Genomic DNA, 17,667 nt, shown 5'->3' with positions numbered 1-17,667 from the left:
TTTAGGATAGAAGAATGATGCTGTCAGTACAAGTGGTGGAAAAAAAACTATCCAAATTGTTCTTCACAGAATGTTTGTTATTTTTGTATTTTTTATCTATCTGTCCATCTAATCAATTAATTAGGGCTTTGGGGTTGCTCTAATCAGACTACTTCTGAGTAGTAAACAATTCTCCCTTTGGAGTTATGCAAAATAAAATAGAGTCAAACCCGTAAATTCACAATAAAAGAGCCTAGAAACAGTAGCAATCCTTCCCTCAGTTAAAAACCATTTCTGAGGACCCAACTTTCTGGGCTTGTTGAGCAGCCAAGTCAATAGATTTCTGAATTCTAATAGGAAAGGGGCAATGTGAATGTCCAGGGCAGGGTTTAAAAGGGATAGCAAAAAAGTAGGCAGGCTTCCATGTCCCTATAACTCAGCGGCTCCCAACCTTTTCTATACCCCACACCCCTAGAACTGATATATTCTCGCACCCCTTACAAAAGTTTGAAATAATGGCAATAAATTATGCATATACACTATAATTTTGAAAATCCAATTTTCGCACCCCCTGGAATATCCTCTCGCACCCCCGGTTGGGAACCCCTGCTATAACTGATACTCCCTGAATGATGAGAGAGAACCTGTCCTGCTTGACTCTGTTGCATAGGCAGATGTTACTGTTCTAGAACAAAGATATGAAGACCAATATTAAAAAAAACAAACAAACTTCAGGTGCTTTATCTCACTAATGTGAACTACTGTAGTTCAGAGAAGGCAGTACAGATTTTCATAGTTATGCAATAAACTTTATGTACAGTAAATGTTTCATTGTCTTCCAGAAGCAATGTAAAAATACAGAATGGATCTGGCTGGTCTGTTGTATTGTAGTTTGAGAAATTTGTTTGAGCTTACTGACATAAGCCGCCCTGAGTCTTCGGAGAAGGGCGGGATATAAATGGAATTAAAATAAAATAAATAAAAATAAAGTCATGTAGTCTGTTGTAATAAGAATGATGTGGGAACTATGAAATTCTATTTTAAGTAATATATTAAATTGCCCAAACAATATAGTTTTAGCTGAATTATAGGACTGGATGATGAATCCAGCAGTACAGGAACGCAAAACTGGGAGTGGAAAAGCATTAGAAGATTCTTTTTATAAAAAGAATATGGAAGTGTGCTGGATGGTGACCTGCCAAGAGTCTTTTTGTTTGTAGTGGATATAATATGAACAAAAAACCAAACATGCAAACATAGCCCTTGTTGTATAAAGCCACTGATGTAAAAAACAGAAGAACATTTAGGACTCAGAATTAGTACCAACTCCATAGAAAATATATAGTGATTCAGGTAAAATCCAGGTTGTTACAGTCTAGTTACTTCTTCTACATTCCTCAGAGATGTTTAGTGGTTGTTTATAGATTTTTAGTGGGTAAGGATTCAGATATGAAGTCTTTATTGTAGAAAATGCTACCAAATTATTTATTTCAGGGCAGTGTTACATTTCAAAGTGGTCAGAAACATGGATCTTTGTAGAAGGTGTATTTTAAGTTATAGTTAATTAGAACTCACAAAGCCATGTAAGTATCAGCACTTCTGTTGTATCTTCTATTGTTTTTGAATCAATACATGAGTGAAACAAGCATTTAATAATTCATCTTTTTTTATTGGTTTACTCATTTTCTTTGCAAGTGTTGCTGAAATTGCACTTCATTCATTCATAACAAAAGTCCTTGATTGTCATTTAGCCGACTAGAGTTAGATCTGTATTATTCTACACATAATCATCCTAAATGCATTCATGAATATTTTCATTAGTGTTGTTCAACAGCTCTGAAAAAATGTTATTTCATAAAAATAATTCTGGAAAGAGTGAGTGATAGCAATATGTTAGTAACATATTAGTAACAACATGTTAGTAACATGTTAGTAACCTCACAGAATTGCCAGTATTTTAGTTAGATGTTAAGGAAAAAGAGGAAACCTTTCTGCCTCCAATTAAAATTGGAAGGTTTGGAGGGGGGAAGTTAATTTAACTTTCTTTTACCTGCAAGGGAGGTTCCTGTTATTTTTCATTAATTCAAATTCAGAGATTTACTTAGTAATCACGGATATGTTTCCTACTTCTAGTAACAAAAAGAAGCTGTCATTTATTTGTTCTTAAAAACTAAATATTTATGTGATTCATTTTTATTTATGCAAAATAGATTTTTGGCTGATACCAGGACTGAAAAAAGATGTTTTATTGATTTGTTTGTACATAAGAGATGAAATACAGGTAGTCCTCGACCTACAACTATAATGGGGCCTGGGCATGTTGTGATGTTTGTAACATTAGAGGGTGTGATGCTTCTAACATTAGGTACTTGTGATGAAAGTTGGAAATCATTTCTTTAGCTATTGCCTCTTATTATTCCTTCTTTTTTCTTTCATTTTTACTCATTCCTTCTATCTTCTTTCTTTAAGTTTGATTTGTATTAGACCTTACTATTATAATAAGAATTCCTTATACACATGCATACACATATACATATACACCTGTATAAATGTGAATATACACTCATATATTAATTGTTTTATTAAGAATTTTTATTATGTAAGTTGTAAAAAATCACTTTTCTACCTTAGATGAATTTGCCTCCAGGGACATGCAAATTAATTCTCAAATATTGAAGGGACTGACAGAAGTGATCTAGAACAGCTGAGTGTAATCTTTGTAAACTCAGAGAGAACTATTAAGATATCAGAACATTGGTGAAGAGTGAGCATAGTTCCAATATGCAGAAAAGGGAAAAGTAGGGACCCAATCATCTTAAAAACTATGTGAGACTTCATATCAGAACTCCCATATTCTCTGAATAGCAGCCCATAGAAATTTCAAGGACATGGCTTAGGTAGATTAATTAATTGATTGCAAAAATAAAGGGCATAATTTATAAGCAGAAGCTAAGAATACAGAAATTCAGCATTCTATATATCTGTGTAAGTCCTAGCTATGAAGAGCTCGCTATTTCTCTAAGTGTAAGGACCAGGATGCTGAATTATTTCACCCTGGTGTAGGAATATGAAATATGTAGGACGTAAGATTTTTTTCTTGGACGTTCACTAATTTCCCCCCTACATATTTTTAATTGAATTCCATCTCCATGAGGTAGCTCATTTTGCCCTTTTCACTGACTTCCAACAAATTGATTATTTCCATCAAAATAATACTGTATTTGCTTTCTTCCTTTAACTTTAACTATTCCTTGCCCTCTTTGACTATTTCCTTTGTAATTGCCTTTACAGCTAATCCCCTAGGTACAAGCATTTATTTAGTGAGTTTTCACAAAAATGAATTAATTCAGAAAGGGTACTTACATTAAAATTCAAAATTGTGGTCAAAAAGAGGCCTGTGTGGTCATGTGACTTGGTTTCAATCTCTACTGCAGCAGTGGCCATTTTTATCTCTGTGACTTTCCTGGGCTTTTTGCTTTTGCTGCAATCTGATACTGCCTGGGATCAAGTGCTACAATTAATTCTGTAAGTATTTTGAAATATTTTTTTTGTTACTCTATAGTGGTGCACCCAAAATGGATCACATCCAAACTCTAACCAGATGTGGAAAACTGAATTACTTTCTTGTGAGAGCAGTGTGTTAGACTAAATGACCTCAAGTTCCCTTCCATCTCTGTTACTATTGTAAGCCAAGAGTTTTGCAAATTCCTCCCCCATTTCCCTCTGGGTGCTTTTAAGACTTTTAAGCTAATTCTTGGCATTTTTTTTAAAGCAATGGCCTCACCCAATCCCTCTGGGCAGCTAGCTGAAGACGCTTGAACTGGCTAGCAACAGTTGTTGTTTTAAAGTAACTGCAATGGCTCCAAGCTAAATTGGAGGCAATTTAGTTCCTGAGTGCACCGGAAACAGCTGATAGGCAGCTGGTGGGAAACCCTCCCAGTTCAGTTAACATGGCAGCTATTGGAGGAAATAGTAAGTCAGATCTTCATTCACTTAACAACCTATTTGATTTAATTAACGAATTTGATTTTAAAAATTTGTACAATTGAGTCTGATTCATTTGGCCAGGCTCCATTAAGTTTGTACCTTGGGGCCAGGCTCCATTAAGTTTGTACCTTGGGGACTACCTGTACTACTGTATATAGCTTAATACTATTTTTTTTCTCATCCAATTGTGCATTCGTCATTTTCTTATATGTATTTTTCTTATCCACAATATTACACATCAGTGAAGTAGAAATGGTTTTGCTTAAACATTTATGAATTGAGAATATCATTTATTTAAAACCACCCTATTTTATATGAAACATCTTCTATAATATAAAAGAAGAAATTTGGTTAATTATATAAATAATTATAATAAGTTATAAATATTGCTATAAATACAGTTTGATATGCAAATTTAGTTTCTGGCTAAATCTAGATTACTCTTAGTAATAGTTTACTCTTACTTTTAAGAATGAAGGAAATTAGTATCACTCATGCTTGGTATACAAATAGTCATCCCATACTGCATCAGTTTACCACCATTATCTCTATTTTTAGTGTGAGATTTCTTTTACAAAAACGGTAAACTTCAATCATCATTTATAGACATCCAAGCTAGACTCCAGCAGTATGTGGATCGAGAACTACCAGAAGTACAGGCAGGATTTCGAAGAGGCAGAGGAACTAGAGATCAAATTGCTAACATACGCTGGATCATGGAGAAAGCTAGAGAGTTCCAGAAAAACATCTACTTCTGCTTCATTGACTATGCTAAAGCCTTTGATTGTGTGGATCATAACAAACTGTGGCAAGTCCTTAAAGAGATGGGCATACCAGACCATCTTATTTGTCTCTTGAGAAACCTATATGCAGGCCAAGAAGCAACAGTGAGAACTGGACACGGAACCACTGATTGGTTCAAAATTGGGAAAGGAGTCCGGCAAGGTTGTATACTGTCGCCTTGCCTATTTAACTTATATGCAGAGCACATCATGAGAAAGGCAGGGCTAGATGAATCAAAAGTTGGAATTAAGATTGCCGGAAGAAACATCAACAACCTAAGATATGCAGATGATACCACTCTAATGGCAGAAAGTGAAGAGGAACTAAAGAGCCTCTTGTTGCGAGTAAAGAAGGAGAGTGCAAAACTTGGGTTGAAACTAAACATTAAGAAAACCAAGATCATGGCATCCGGCCCTCTCAATTCCTGGCAAATAGATGGGGAAGAAATGGAGGTAGTGACAGATTTTATTTTCCTGGGCTCCAAGATCACTGCAGATGGGGACTGTAGCCAAGAAATAAAAAGACGCTTGCTCCTGGGGAGGAAAGCCATGGCAAATCTAGACAGCACACTAAAAAGCAGAGACATCACCCTGTCAACAAAAGTGCGTATAGTCAAGGCTATGGTCTTCCCAGTTGCAATGTATGGCAGTGAAAGCTGGACCATAAGAAAGGCTGAGCGCCAAAGAATTGAGGCCTTTGAACTATGGTGCTGGAGAAGACTCCTGCGAGTCCCTTGGACTGCAAGGCGATCAAACCGGTCAGTCCTAGAGGAGATCAACCCTGACTACTCTTTAGAAGGCCAGATCCTGAAGCTAAAACTCAAATACTTTGGCCACCTAATGAGAAGGAAGGACTCACTGGAGAAGAGCCTAATGCTGGGAAAGATTGAGGGCAATAGAAGAAGGGGACGACAGAGAATGAGGTGGCTGGATGGAGTCACTGAAGCAGTAGGCGTGAGCTTAAATGGACTCCAGAAAATGGTAGAGGACAGGAAGGCCTGGAGGAACATTGTCCATAGGGTCGCGATGGGTCGGACACGACTTCGCAACTAACAACAACAAAAGACATCCATTATCCTTTGTTAGCAATGTTTGAGTCCTTTACTAAGAGGTACAATGTTCAACTTTTCAGTAACATTTTTTTAAAAAAATTTCATTTATATCCTGCCCTTCTCCGAAGACTCAGGGCGGCTTACAAGCTTAGCAGTAGCCTTCATTCTATGTATATGCCTGCTTATTAGGGCTTTCACACACACCCCCAAGCGGCATTATTACAAAGTCAGCTTAATTGCCCCCAACAATCTGGGTCCTCATTTTACCTACCTCGGAAGGATGGAAGGCTGAGTCAACCTTGAGCCTGGTGGGGTGCGAACCTGCACTAATTGCAGGCAGCTGGTGTTACTTAAGGAGGCATTAGCCCACTGCTCCACCAAGGCTTTTTATTCCCCAAAGATGTCTATCATAAAAATATAGAGTTGATTTGATTGTTCTTAAGTCTCTGCATAGATCAGTACCTACAAAATACTATTCACAAATGTATTTTTAATGGCATTTGTTGTGTTCAGTGGATATTTATATTTTTGCACCTAGTCTTACTTTGTCACTGTGTCCGGTTTGAAATCACATTAATGCGTTCAGTTGAATAAAGAAATGTGTAAATAATTTAAACTAAATATCACAATTCTATATAATTCAGTTTTATATTAAATGCAGTTTTTTAACATAAATTTTAACAAATAAATATGTAGGATAATACCAAATAAAATGAAAATAATGTCATTCGAATTGCTACTGTCTGATAATATTTGTGATAGTCTATTTGACCTAGAACTATCGTAGAACTGAAGTAAAAAGCATTTTAAAATGCTTTTTATATTGATGTGTTTCTTCTGTAAGTAAGCCGAAGATAATCCTCTATAATTTTATAGTGTATTATTCTTGAGATAGTATTTCAAAACATGATTCTGTGAGAGGTAGAAAAAATAGGTCACTTGATATCAGATTGTGTCTGTTGACCCTTTCCCTCCTACTCTCCCTTTGTAATACTGAAGATTACTGCAGGCACAGTGTTTGCCATGTTGGTATTACATTATTGGAACTGTGTATCATAGCCATATGTGAAAATGATTAAAGTGCAGATTAACCTTACAGCAGAGGAGCACAGCCTTTAGACTCTGTCATAATATGTTATTACACTATAATTCCAACTGGTATACTATATTCTAAATTACGTAATGAAATCTGCATGTTTCTGCCAATACCTATGTAATGAGTTACCGCCAATACCTATGTAATGAGTTACCGATAAAACAACAGGGAATGCCTTTTATCAAATCAAGTTGATTTACTAGTGTAAATTTAGATAGAGATTAGTTCATCTCCTAGCTAGGTTAAGGAAACAACTTTGTGCCGTCCTAATTAGGTGATTGGTACAGGCAGCAATGAGGTTGAAGGGGGTGACAGCAGAAGTAATAGGGGGCCTCAAACCCCTTAATGTTGACTTAATCTTTGAGAAACCACATTTCTCTCTTCACAAATAGAAGTAATGAGGTAAGATTGAGGCATGAGAGGAAGAAATAAGGAAATTCAGGAGCTAGAGATTATTAGGAGATATCAGTAGAATTTTTTCCATTAGTGTAAAGTGATAATTTTGAAATAATTTGGTTGGAAAAAAACCTAAATAATGGATTTGAGAACTACTCTAGTTGCTACCAACAGCAGTAGAAACAAGGCAGGTTTGCCTTTCTCTCCTTGGGAGTCTCTTGGTCTGCAGTTTCCACCTAGCAAAAAATTCAGAATCCTGCTTGTTTGGTAATAACAATAAAAACTTAATGATTTTGTGTATGTTTGTGGTATAGAGGACTAACTGATCAGATCAAAGTTTATCTTGGACACAGGGAGAACCGTGATGTCCTATTTACGGAATTGCTTGCAAAGGTAGTTTGATTAATTTCATATTATCCTTTTAGCATCAAAATAAGAGTCTGCTTCTTTCAGGCTTGTTATAATCTATCCATAGATCATTATTATTCTTGTTTAGAGTAATTATTGAAAATGCAGAAAAGGAGTAAAATTTTATTTATCTAATTTATCCTTTATTTTACAGTGAAATTAATTCCCGACTTGATGCAGTGTCTGAGATTTTCTTCTCAGAATCAAGTGTTCTTGGTCAAATCATATCTCTGTTGTGTAAGGTTCCAGATGTTGAGAGAGGAATTTGTAGTATTTATCATAAAAAGGTAAGACTACAGATAATTTTAAAAAGACATTCGTATTATAAGTAAATCCAGGCAACGTATCCTGAAAGGTGTTTTATACATTGTGAGGCAGAAAATACCGTATATACTTGAATATAAGCCGACTCGAATATAAGCCGAGACCCCTAATTTTACCCCCAAAAAATGGAAAAAGTTGGTGACTCGAGTATAAGCCGAGGCTGGGAAATGCAGCAGCTCACCTTATGCTCCTCTCCAGAGATCTTCCCTCAGCAGCGGCCGGCAAAGTAGCTCGCACGCGAAACAAGCCCGGCAGAGGAGCCGGAGCGGCGAGCAGAGGCGCCCGGCCCAGATCCTGCAAGGCCCGGCCGAGACGCGCCCCCAGCAGCGGAGCTGCTCCGGCTCCTCTGCCGGGCTTGTTTTGCATGTGAGCTACTTTGCCTGACGCTGAGAAGACCCGCTTGGGCACTCGGGTTGGTGTCAGTCTCCGCAGGCCCTTCTCGTTTCCAGGAACGTCAAGCGCGCTTGGCTCTCCACCCCCACGGCAGGGCAGGGCAGGGCAGGGCAGAGACTTGCTCGCCCTTCTGACGGCCCTGAAGAGAAACGAAGGGCTTGCAAACTCCCCGCGAGAAGCTGGGCGAAGCGCGCGGCTGGGCGAGTGTGTGCCTGCGCGCGTATTTACGAAAGAAACGCTCCGAGAGTTCTTTCTCCGCCCCCTTGGGGGGAACTCTAGCGACTGCTGTAGCCGCGCTTCTCTTCTCGGCTCCGAAAATAGGGATTTCTACTCTCTCTCTCTCTCTCTCTCCCCTCCCCACCCCGCATTCTCCTGCCTCTTCGATTGCGACAATAAAAGGGCGAAGGGTGCGCTGGTTTCTTCCTCCTTCCTCCCCCCCTCCCCTCCCCTCCCCGATTGTCAGGTGAGGCAGCTGGAGGTCTGGCCGGGAGATTGTAGCCGTTTTGAAACGCCGCGTCTTGAAACGCCCGATCAGCTGATTTTCGGGTGGAAGAGCCGCGGCTTGAATCTGTTTGCATCTGCCTGAATTAGACCGAAACGGCCTGAATTTGACCAGAGTTGCTTTGTAATGGCTGGAGGAACTGCAGAGGAGGTCTTGCCGGGAGATTGTGGCCGTTTTGAAACGCCGCGGCTTGAAACGCCCGATCAGCTGATTTTCGGGGCGGAAAGAGCCACGGCTTGAATCTGCTTGTATTTGTTTGAACTTAACCAGAAACGGCTCGTAATGGCTGGAGGAACTGCGGAGGGAGTGAATGCTCCAGCCTGGAATATTTGGAAAGGCTGGGGGAACCGGATGAACTGCAGCTTAAGCGACTGTTGCCGGAGGAGCCATGGCTTGAAACGCCCCAGTTTTGGGGCAGCGTTTGCTTGTTCCCTCCCTCCCTCCCTCCCTCCCTCCCCTTTCCCTCCTCTCTAAATCCTTCCTTCCTTCCTTCCTTCCTTCCTTCCTTCCTCCCTCCCTCCCTCCCCTTTCCCTCCTCTCTAAATCCTTCCTTCCTTCCTTCCTTCCTTCCTTCCTCCCTCCCTCCCTCCCTCCCTCCCCTTTCCCTCCTCTCTAAATCCTTCCTTCCTTCCTTCCTTCCTTCCCCAGCCCTAATCCGGAAAGTGGAAGGAAAGAAGAGTAAAGGCTGGGCGGAGGAGGAGGGGAAGTTTAAAAAGGGGGCGGCGTTCCCTTTAAAAAGCCGCCCGCCACGCCGCGCTCCCTCGCAGCACTCGCGGCGGCTGGCTTTTTGGCTCCCGGTCTCCCCCAGGCTTCCCGGCTGTGATTGGCGAGCGAGCCTCCCGAGCTCCGGCGGCCGTGACATCAGCAGAAGCGGAGCAAGCAAAAGCGAAGGGGGAAGGAAGTTCACCAGCAGCACCTCGAGCCCGCTCCGAGCGCTGGCGGACGCGGAGCCGAAAGAGAAGCAGCATCTCTGCGCGCCCGGGCTGCTGGGGTGAAGTTGCAGCCGCCCACCAACCAACCGAGGAGACTCTCGCTTCCCCCCACCCCCCACCCCCCACCCTCCCTACATCCTGAGCCTTCCAGATCTTCGCCTGCCTACTCGCGAGCAGGCATGTTTTCCAGCCAATCCGGGCCTGGGAGCAGGGCGCCGGCGGCACGTCCACTTTCCCCGCACTCTCCGTTCAGACGGCGCCCTTTGAGCCTGGAGTGATGCGGACGTCGGAAAAGGGCGCCGGGCGAAAGCAGCGAAGCGGGATCGCCGCGTGCCCCCCACTCCTCCTCCTCCTCCTCTTCTTCTTCTTCCTCCTCCTGGTCGGCTTGACACCCCCATTTCGGCTGCTTCGCAAACTGCTTCCTCCACCCCACCTCACCCCTCCCCGCAAAAGATGCCGGGGTCGACAGCGTTTTTTCTACCCGGAACAAGCAAACACGCAGGCAACCCTGCACTATTCAGCTCAGTGAAGTCACGCTTGAAACGGCTTGAAACGCCCGATCAGCTGATTTTCGGGGCGGAAAGCGTGCGGTGTTGTTGTGTTTTTTTTCCTCCCCCCGAAAGTGAACGGCAGCTTTCCGTACTAGTGTATTGGCATGTCAAGACACCAGCACAAAGACCAAGGTACAAGCAGCTCTCCTTCAGTCATTATTGAAACATTTGATCAGCCCAACTTCTTCTTCTTCTTATTATTATTATTAAATCTGTTTTTTAACCAAGCGTGACTTCACTGAGCTGAATAGTGCAGGGTTGCCTGCTGGCAGGGGGCGGAGGAACGGAGACCCGGCGACGTTTGGGGAGGTTTGGGCGCCTCCCCAAACCTCCCCAAACGTCGCCGGGTCTCCGTTCCTCCGCCCCCTGCCAGCCTGCTTCTTTCCGCTGTGGAAAGAAGCAGGCAGGCAGGGCACAGAGGAACGGAGACCCGGCGACGTTTGGGGATGTTTGGGGAGGCGCCCAAACCTCCCCAAACGTCGCCGGGTCTCCGTTCCTCCGCCCCCTGCCAGCCTGCTTCTTTCCGCTGTGGAAAGAAGCAGGCAGGCAGGGCACAGAGGAACGGAGACCCGGCGACGTTTGGGGAGGTTTGGGGAGGCGCCCAAACCTCCCCAAACGTCGCCGGGTCTCCGTTCCTCCGCCCCCTGCCAGCCTGCTTCTTTCCGCTGTGGAAAGAAGCAGGCAGGCAGGGGGCGGAGGAACGGAGACCCGGCTTCGTTTGGGGAGGTTTGGGGAGGTGCGCGCGCACCTCCCCAAACCTCCCCAAACTTCGGCAGGTCTCCGGACGGCGGCTTGGGAGAGGTGAGCACGATCCCGGAAGCTCCAAAGCCTCGGCCGCGCACAAGTCCTCGGTAAGTTTTTTTGTTGACTGGAGTATAAGCCGAAGTGGAATTTTTCAGCCCAAAAAGTGGGCTGAAAAATTCGGCTTATACTCAAGTATATACGGTAATTAAAAATGTCTAAGCTTTTAACAATGGCAATTTTAAACTCTTAAAACTGTCCATGTTCCTTATACACTATCTTCTTAAAATTCATTGACTATTTTAAGGTTTGTATTGGTACTTAATATTACAATTTAAAACTAAATCAATTCTCTACCTACCATAACAGTTGAAATCAGGATGCATATATTTCAGTGTATATCCAAAATTAAGGAGAGAATAAAACAAACTTTGTTTAAATATTATCAACGTATTAGAACTTATACAACAGATTTTTGTGCCATCTTAAAGAACTTCATTTGTTAGATTAGGAAGTTTTGCAAGACTATTGGAACCTCAAGACTGATCATTTTAAATGATATTTATTTTTGGTTTTTTACAGTGTTCTGTTCAAGAATTCTACTTGGTAGTAAGCACACTCTCTAACTTGGAAACAGCAGTCAAAGCACTGGTTCCAGCTATACAAGTTCAAGTGCAGGCATCCTTGCTGCATAAACACCTCTTGGAAATTCCTGAATTGCTTAGTTCAACAAAAAAATATTTAAGTAAACTTAATGAAGAAGCAGCAAAGTAAATAAATTAAGCATATAATTTGTTACTGGGTGGGTACTGTGTAGGTATGCAGTGACTTCTTTTTTTAACTGAGTAGTGATTATAACAAAAGTTTGGTTCTTTTCACCTTTCTCAACTTTTCTCAAATTGTAATGCAATTCATTCACACATATACATGATCCAACATAGATACATAGATATTTTTTATTTTTAAAAAATCATATGCTACATTAGTTTTTTAGAATTCCCATTACATTCTGTAAGACTATTTCAGCCTAGTTCAGTGTTCCATATCTGGTTAGCGTTTGGGTGTGGTCCATTTTGGATGCACCATGCCTTTTTTGGCCTTTCCAAAAATGAAAGGACTTCTGTCACATACTAATTCTCCAGCCGTGCTTGTTTGGCTAAGATCAATTATTGTGTAGAAATATGATATTTGACAATGTCTGAAAATCAGATAAAATTGATTTTTTTCTTTACTCTTTAGTTTATTCCTCTCCACACACCCAAAGAATTGGACTAACCGTGCAGAAGTTCTTTTGAAGAAATGCTTTTTTCTGGATCCTATAAAGTTTCTTTCTACATTAAATTATAGTGCCTTAGATCAGACATGTCAAACACAAGGCCCGGGGGCTGGATCCGGCCCGCGAAGTGGTTTCATGTGGCCCGCGAAGCCATCCTGGAAACAGTGAGGGAACGGCCCCCACTGCCTTGGTTCTGGCCCAGAGACCCTCCTTCTGCCAGAGACCCGCAGATCTGTCCCACTCCTGCCCAGGCCCCCATAGGCACCCTTGATGCGAACGATGTAGAGCTGGCCACGCCCACCCAGTAGGCCATACACACTCTGGCCACGCCCACCCAGTAGGCCACACCCACCTGGCCCCCTAAGGGCAACCGCAATGCTGATGCGGCCCTCAATGAAATTGAGTTTGACACCCCTGCCTTAGATCAAATTGTAAAAAAGGGAAAAATTACTGGTTTTACTCCTCTTATATCCTCTTCTCTCCTCCCTCCTTTTATATTCTCTCTTCTCTCCCCTGTCTTCCTTCTTTTCCTCCTCTCTTCTCTCCCCCTTCTCCTTTTGTATCCTCTCTTCTCTCCCCCTCCTTCTTTTATATCCTCTCTTCTCTTCTCCTCTTTTTATATCTTCTCCTCTCTCCCCCCTCCTCCTTTTTTCTTCTGAGTGCGCTGGAAGCGCCAATCAACAATCAACTGGAGCTGCACAGGCCAATCCTGGGCTCTCGGCAGATCCTGGCAACACTGTTGCTCCAGCTGAATCTCTGCCTGAAGACTGCCAGCTACCCCCCAGGCCGTCAGAAGCGCTGATCAGCTGTAGCCGTGTGCGCTGATCCTGAGCTCTCATCAAAGCCCTAGCAACACCGCAGCTCCAGCTGACTCCCTAGGCCTGTCTGGTGCTGTCACTGCTTCAACTCATCCACTTTTATACTTTTACAGTGCTTTTCAGCCCTGCCAGGTGCCGAAGTACCACCAGTGGTACACGTACCACAGATTGAAAAGCCCTGCCCTATATCATATTAATATTATTTATTTGTATTTGCTCATTTTGTTAGTGTTAAACAAATTTCTGTGTGTAGTATTGAATTAAAAGTTAATTTGAATTTTCTTTTAGAATTGGGGACAAAACTGAACTATTCACGGATCTTGATGATTTTCCTTTAATAAGGAAGAGAAAGGATGAGATTCAGACGGTACTCTGTCAAATCCAGAATCATATTCAGGATGTACGAAAAATACTAAATTCCTCCTCTGTGGACTACGTATCAGTATCAGGGCAAGAGGTAATATATATATTGACAATGTTATGCTGTATGTTTGTCTATGCAACGTTAAATGAATTTTACCAACCATGTAGTTCTGATTATGTTTTTACAACAACAGTTTTGCTGTCCTTCACTGAATAGATTGGAGCGAAACAGTTTACCATTTAATTGGGAATTTGGAATACAAATTCCACAATCCCTTATCATTGACCTTTTGGCTTACGCCAACAAGATTTAGGAGTTAGCATTAGTTGTTTAAAAGCTAATAACATTTAAAGAAAAAATGTGTTTAGTATGTAAATTTACTAACAATGTACCAGAAGCTATATTATAAAAATAAATCTTTGGGGAAATTTTATTAAAAGCCTCAACTATCATAAGTTACAGAATGTCAACATCTGTTTGTAAGTGCACCTTTGCCAGCAATTCAATGTTAGTTAAAGTAATTATAAGAACTATATAAAGTTGAGCATTGGCTAATTTATGGTAAAAGTTAAAGGTTCCCCCGCATGTGCGTGCTAGTCGTTTCCAACTCTAGGGGCCGGTGCTCATCTCCATTTCAAAGTCGAAGAGCCAGCGCTTGTCCACGGACGTCTCCGTGGTCATGTGGCCGGCATGACTAGATGCCAAAGGCGCATGGAGTGCTGTTACCTTCCCACCATAGTGGTCCCTATTTTTCTACCTGCATTTTTACGTGCTTTCGAACTGCTAGGTTGGCAGAAGCTGGGACGAGTAACAGGCGCTCACTCTGTTACACGGCACTCGGGATTCGACCCGCCAAACTGCTGACCTGCTCGACAAGCTCAGCGTCCTAACCCACTGAGGCATCCCTGTAATTTATGGTACAGGGTCACAAAAGAGAACAATATAATAGGAAATGTTATAAGACAATGCTTTATCTAGGACTCTGTTTAACTTGGGATAATTAAAATTATGATAATAGAGAAATGTTTTGAGGTTCATTTCAGCTATATAAGAGATAAGGAAATGATATATTTGGCAAAGAGGCATGGGATTTAGAGCTGAAATCTTTGCAGAATACTGTACAAAGTAATATATTTCCAATTTTCTAAGATCTCAGTATTTAATAGCAAATTGACATATTTGAGAACCTAGAAATTGATGAGAGCATAGGAACATGAATTTCACATCAATTCATTATCTTAGTATTATAATTTTATGTTTAAAAAGGATCTTTATTTAATTGTGAACATTTATAAGCATGAAAATAGGGTCAATTTTATGAGCCCATTTTTTCAGTATCTGTACAAATGTACAGATTATGAGGAACAAACAAGCAAATCAAGATCTTAATGTAGGTCCACAAGTACGACATAGGAGGCTTTAACTGAAATTTGTTATGGGTTATATCTCATATTTTACTCCAAGAATGGTATCTTTGACTTATGTTTAGATCAGTTCTGTTCAATTATTGTGAACTATGTTATGTACTCTGACAATAATTAATTATGAAAATAAATTAACACCTTGGGAAAACATCTGTTAACAATACCAATAGCAATATAGATCTCAAAATATAGATAACAGTATTTTATAGCCTATAGATTACACTGCAGTATAATGACTATGAGATCTATGGTTGCTTCATAATTATTATGAGCCTATTTACCAACAGAATCACATGAACACGTATGTACATAATAACTTTAGCAATGCTTCATCCAGATTTTAACTTAGGTCCTGTTTTTCTTTCGCCTAGCAGCAAACCAATTAATCTATTCATCTTTGAAAATAGGGTACAAGTATAGGTTGGTAAACCATGATGGCATTAATTGTCAATTGCTGTTTATATTATTGTCATACAAAATTGGCTTTTTGTAAGATATAGTCTGGATGAATCTGGTGAAGCAAAAGCAGTATGTGATAGCCAGGTTCCAAGAGTTATGTAGTCATGTATCAATAAATTTTATCCTGTGGATAGATGGCCAATTCAATATGATTTTAGTAGATTTATTTTATTTATTTATTTTAATTCCATTTATATCCCGCCCTTCTCCAAAGACGCTACCATAAAACATGCCATCTGAAATCATGGGAAAATAATAATTCCATTCCTTTGTGTTTTATATAACTACCTTGACTACTGCATCCACTTTTGGATAATCCATGTTAAGAAAGAAAGAACAACAAAAGCTTGAGGGAGCTGGATGGATTTGGCCTTAAAATGGGTGATTTTGTAGAACATGATGACATTCTAGAAGACTTAAAAACTTCTTAAACTTAATTTAACTGAAGAAGACCATTCTTAAGTTCAGGTCACAAAGCAGTTTTTAGATGAATTTTAATAAAATCTTCCAAACATTGTTTCACATTGGAAGTGTGGAATTGAAGAGTAATATGACTAGAGTAATCTGCTTTCATCTGGATTCCTGATAGCTTTAAATGGTTCTTTCTATCTCTTGAATTTGGTACGTAGGCTTTTGTTATTACTGTCATATACGTTTTCAAGGATTATTTATAACCATAATGGCAATGTTGTTATTTTTTTTGGTTAAACAAAAGCTTCATTTTCAAACCAGTCCTTTCTACCAGATTCCAAATTTGTGTCTCAATCTGAGATGACATGAGGCAAATAGCTTGAGTCTGAAAACCTGTATACATTGCTTTATGATCTGGTATAAGTTTGGTGATTAGTTACATTCTTTAACTGAAATTGTTTTTCTGAAATAAATTTATAGCCTTGATAGTACTAGAAATTTGAACTGATATTCCTGCTTATCTTAAAGTTGCTTTACTATTCCTTCTGTTGCTGTAGTCTCTTCTTTATACACTAACATTTTGAGACCGAATTATGTCATAAAATTCATCATTGATAACTATGAAGAACTTGTGCTACCCATTCAAGTGCTACAAAATTCTGTTCTAAAACAATATTAATCATTTGATATTTTATTGTTTGGTGTTTCAGTTTCAGATTGAAGTTAAAAATTCAGTTGCATCTTTTGTACCACTAGATTGGATTAAAGTTAGCAGGTATGTAGTTTAATATAAATCCTAACAAAATTGCCCTTTATTGTGTTAATTACTTCAGTGATGCTCATATATTGATGTTTCTGATGATAGAACTTGCATTATAAAGTGCTGAAATAAATATATGAGTATCATTTTTTACAATATCACTTTTGATGTGCCCCTAGCAACAAAATAGACCATACAATTTTCTTGGCAACATTTTTGGAAGTGGTTTGTTATTGTCTTCTTCCTAAGACTGAGAGAGAATGACTGGTGTAAAGTTACCCATTTGGCTTTATGCTTAAGATAGGACTAAAATTTATGGCCTCCTGGTTTCTAGCTCAGTTCCTTTAACCACTGTGCCAAATTGAATGACATCAGTATTACAGATTAGGATTTGGGGCAATATTAGAAGAATTATGGAAACTTATTGGAAGATGTAATTTTTTCATTCAGTCTCACACTTTCCAAACTACACCTGGTAATAGGGCATTAGGAAGTAGTGGTGGTTACCAGTGGTGGTAGGAACACTTGAGGCTGTGACTCCAACAGATCCCAGGAACAACATCAGAGCTCTTTGTCCAGAAGAGTACATTGCTAGGAGCAGCTCCCAGACCTATGGTAGAGAAGCCGAGATTTAGGAAGACACAAACCACCCATAGGAGTGAGAAGGGTATGTGTATATGTGCACACACACACAAACACACACAGAGATACAGACACATAATAATGAACTTTCAGAAATACTAATCCTAAGAAGATATTGACCTAATTTTAATTTCATGCACTGAAAAATTTATTGATTAATCATGTTTATATCCTGTTTGATTCTTTCTTCAAGCACAAAGGTTGTGAGTCGTTTTCACACTCCTTTTATTGTAGAAAATTACAGAAAGCTAAATCAACTACGTGAGCAACTGGTCCTTGACTGCAATTCTGCATGGCTATGTTTTTTAGAGTAAGTTTACATTTTTGTTATTGTAACAAGTAGGCTTTGGAATAGAAACAGATTATGATA

General features: G+C 40.3%; 1 protein-coding gene across 1 annotated transcript in view; it reads left to right on the top strand.

Moving 5' to 3' along the window:
* MSH3 (mutS homolog 3) overlaps positions 1–17,667 on the top strand; it is a 69,162-nt gene that overhangs the window by 29,876 nt on the left and 21,619 nt on the right. Inside the window, exons 13-17 of the mRNA XM_083357270.1 lie at positions 7,855–7,987; positions 11,726–11,913; positions 13,526–13,694; positions 16,606–16,670; positions 17,491–17,607. Of these exons, the coding sequence (XP_083213396.1) occupies positions 7,855–7,987; positions 11,726–11,913; positions 13,526–13,694; positions 16,606–16,670; positions 17,491–17,607 (672 nt within the window). The remainder of the gene's footprint in view (positions 1–7,854; positions 7,988–11,725; positions 11,914–13,525; positions 13,695–16,605; positions 16,671–17,490; positions 17,608–17,667) is intronic.

The sequence above is a fragment of the Vipera ursinii genome (genome assembly GCF_947247035.1).
Source record: "Vipera ursinii genome assembly, chromosome: 2".
NCBI lineage: Eukaryota > Metazoa > Chordata > Lepidosauria > Squamata > Viperidae > Vipera > Vipera ursinii.
This window is presented reverse-complemented; position numbering and strand designations above follow the sequence as displayed.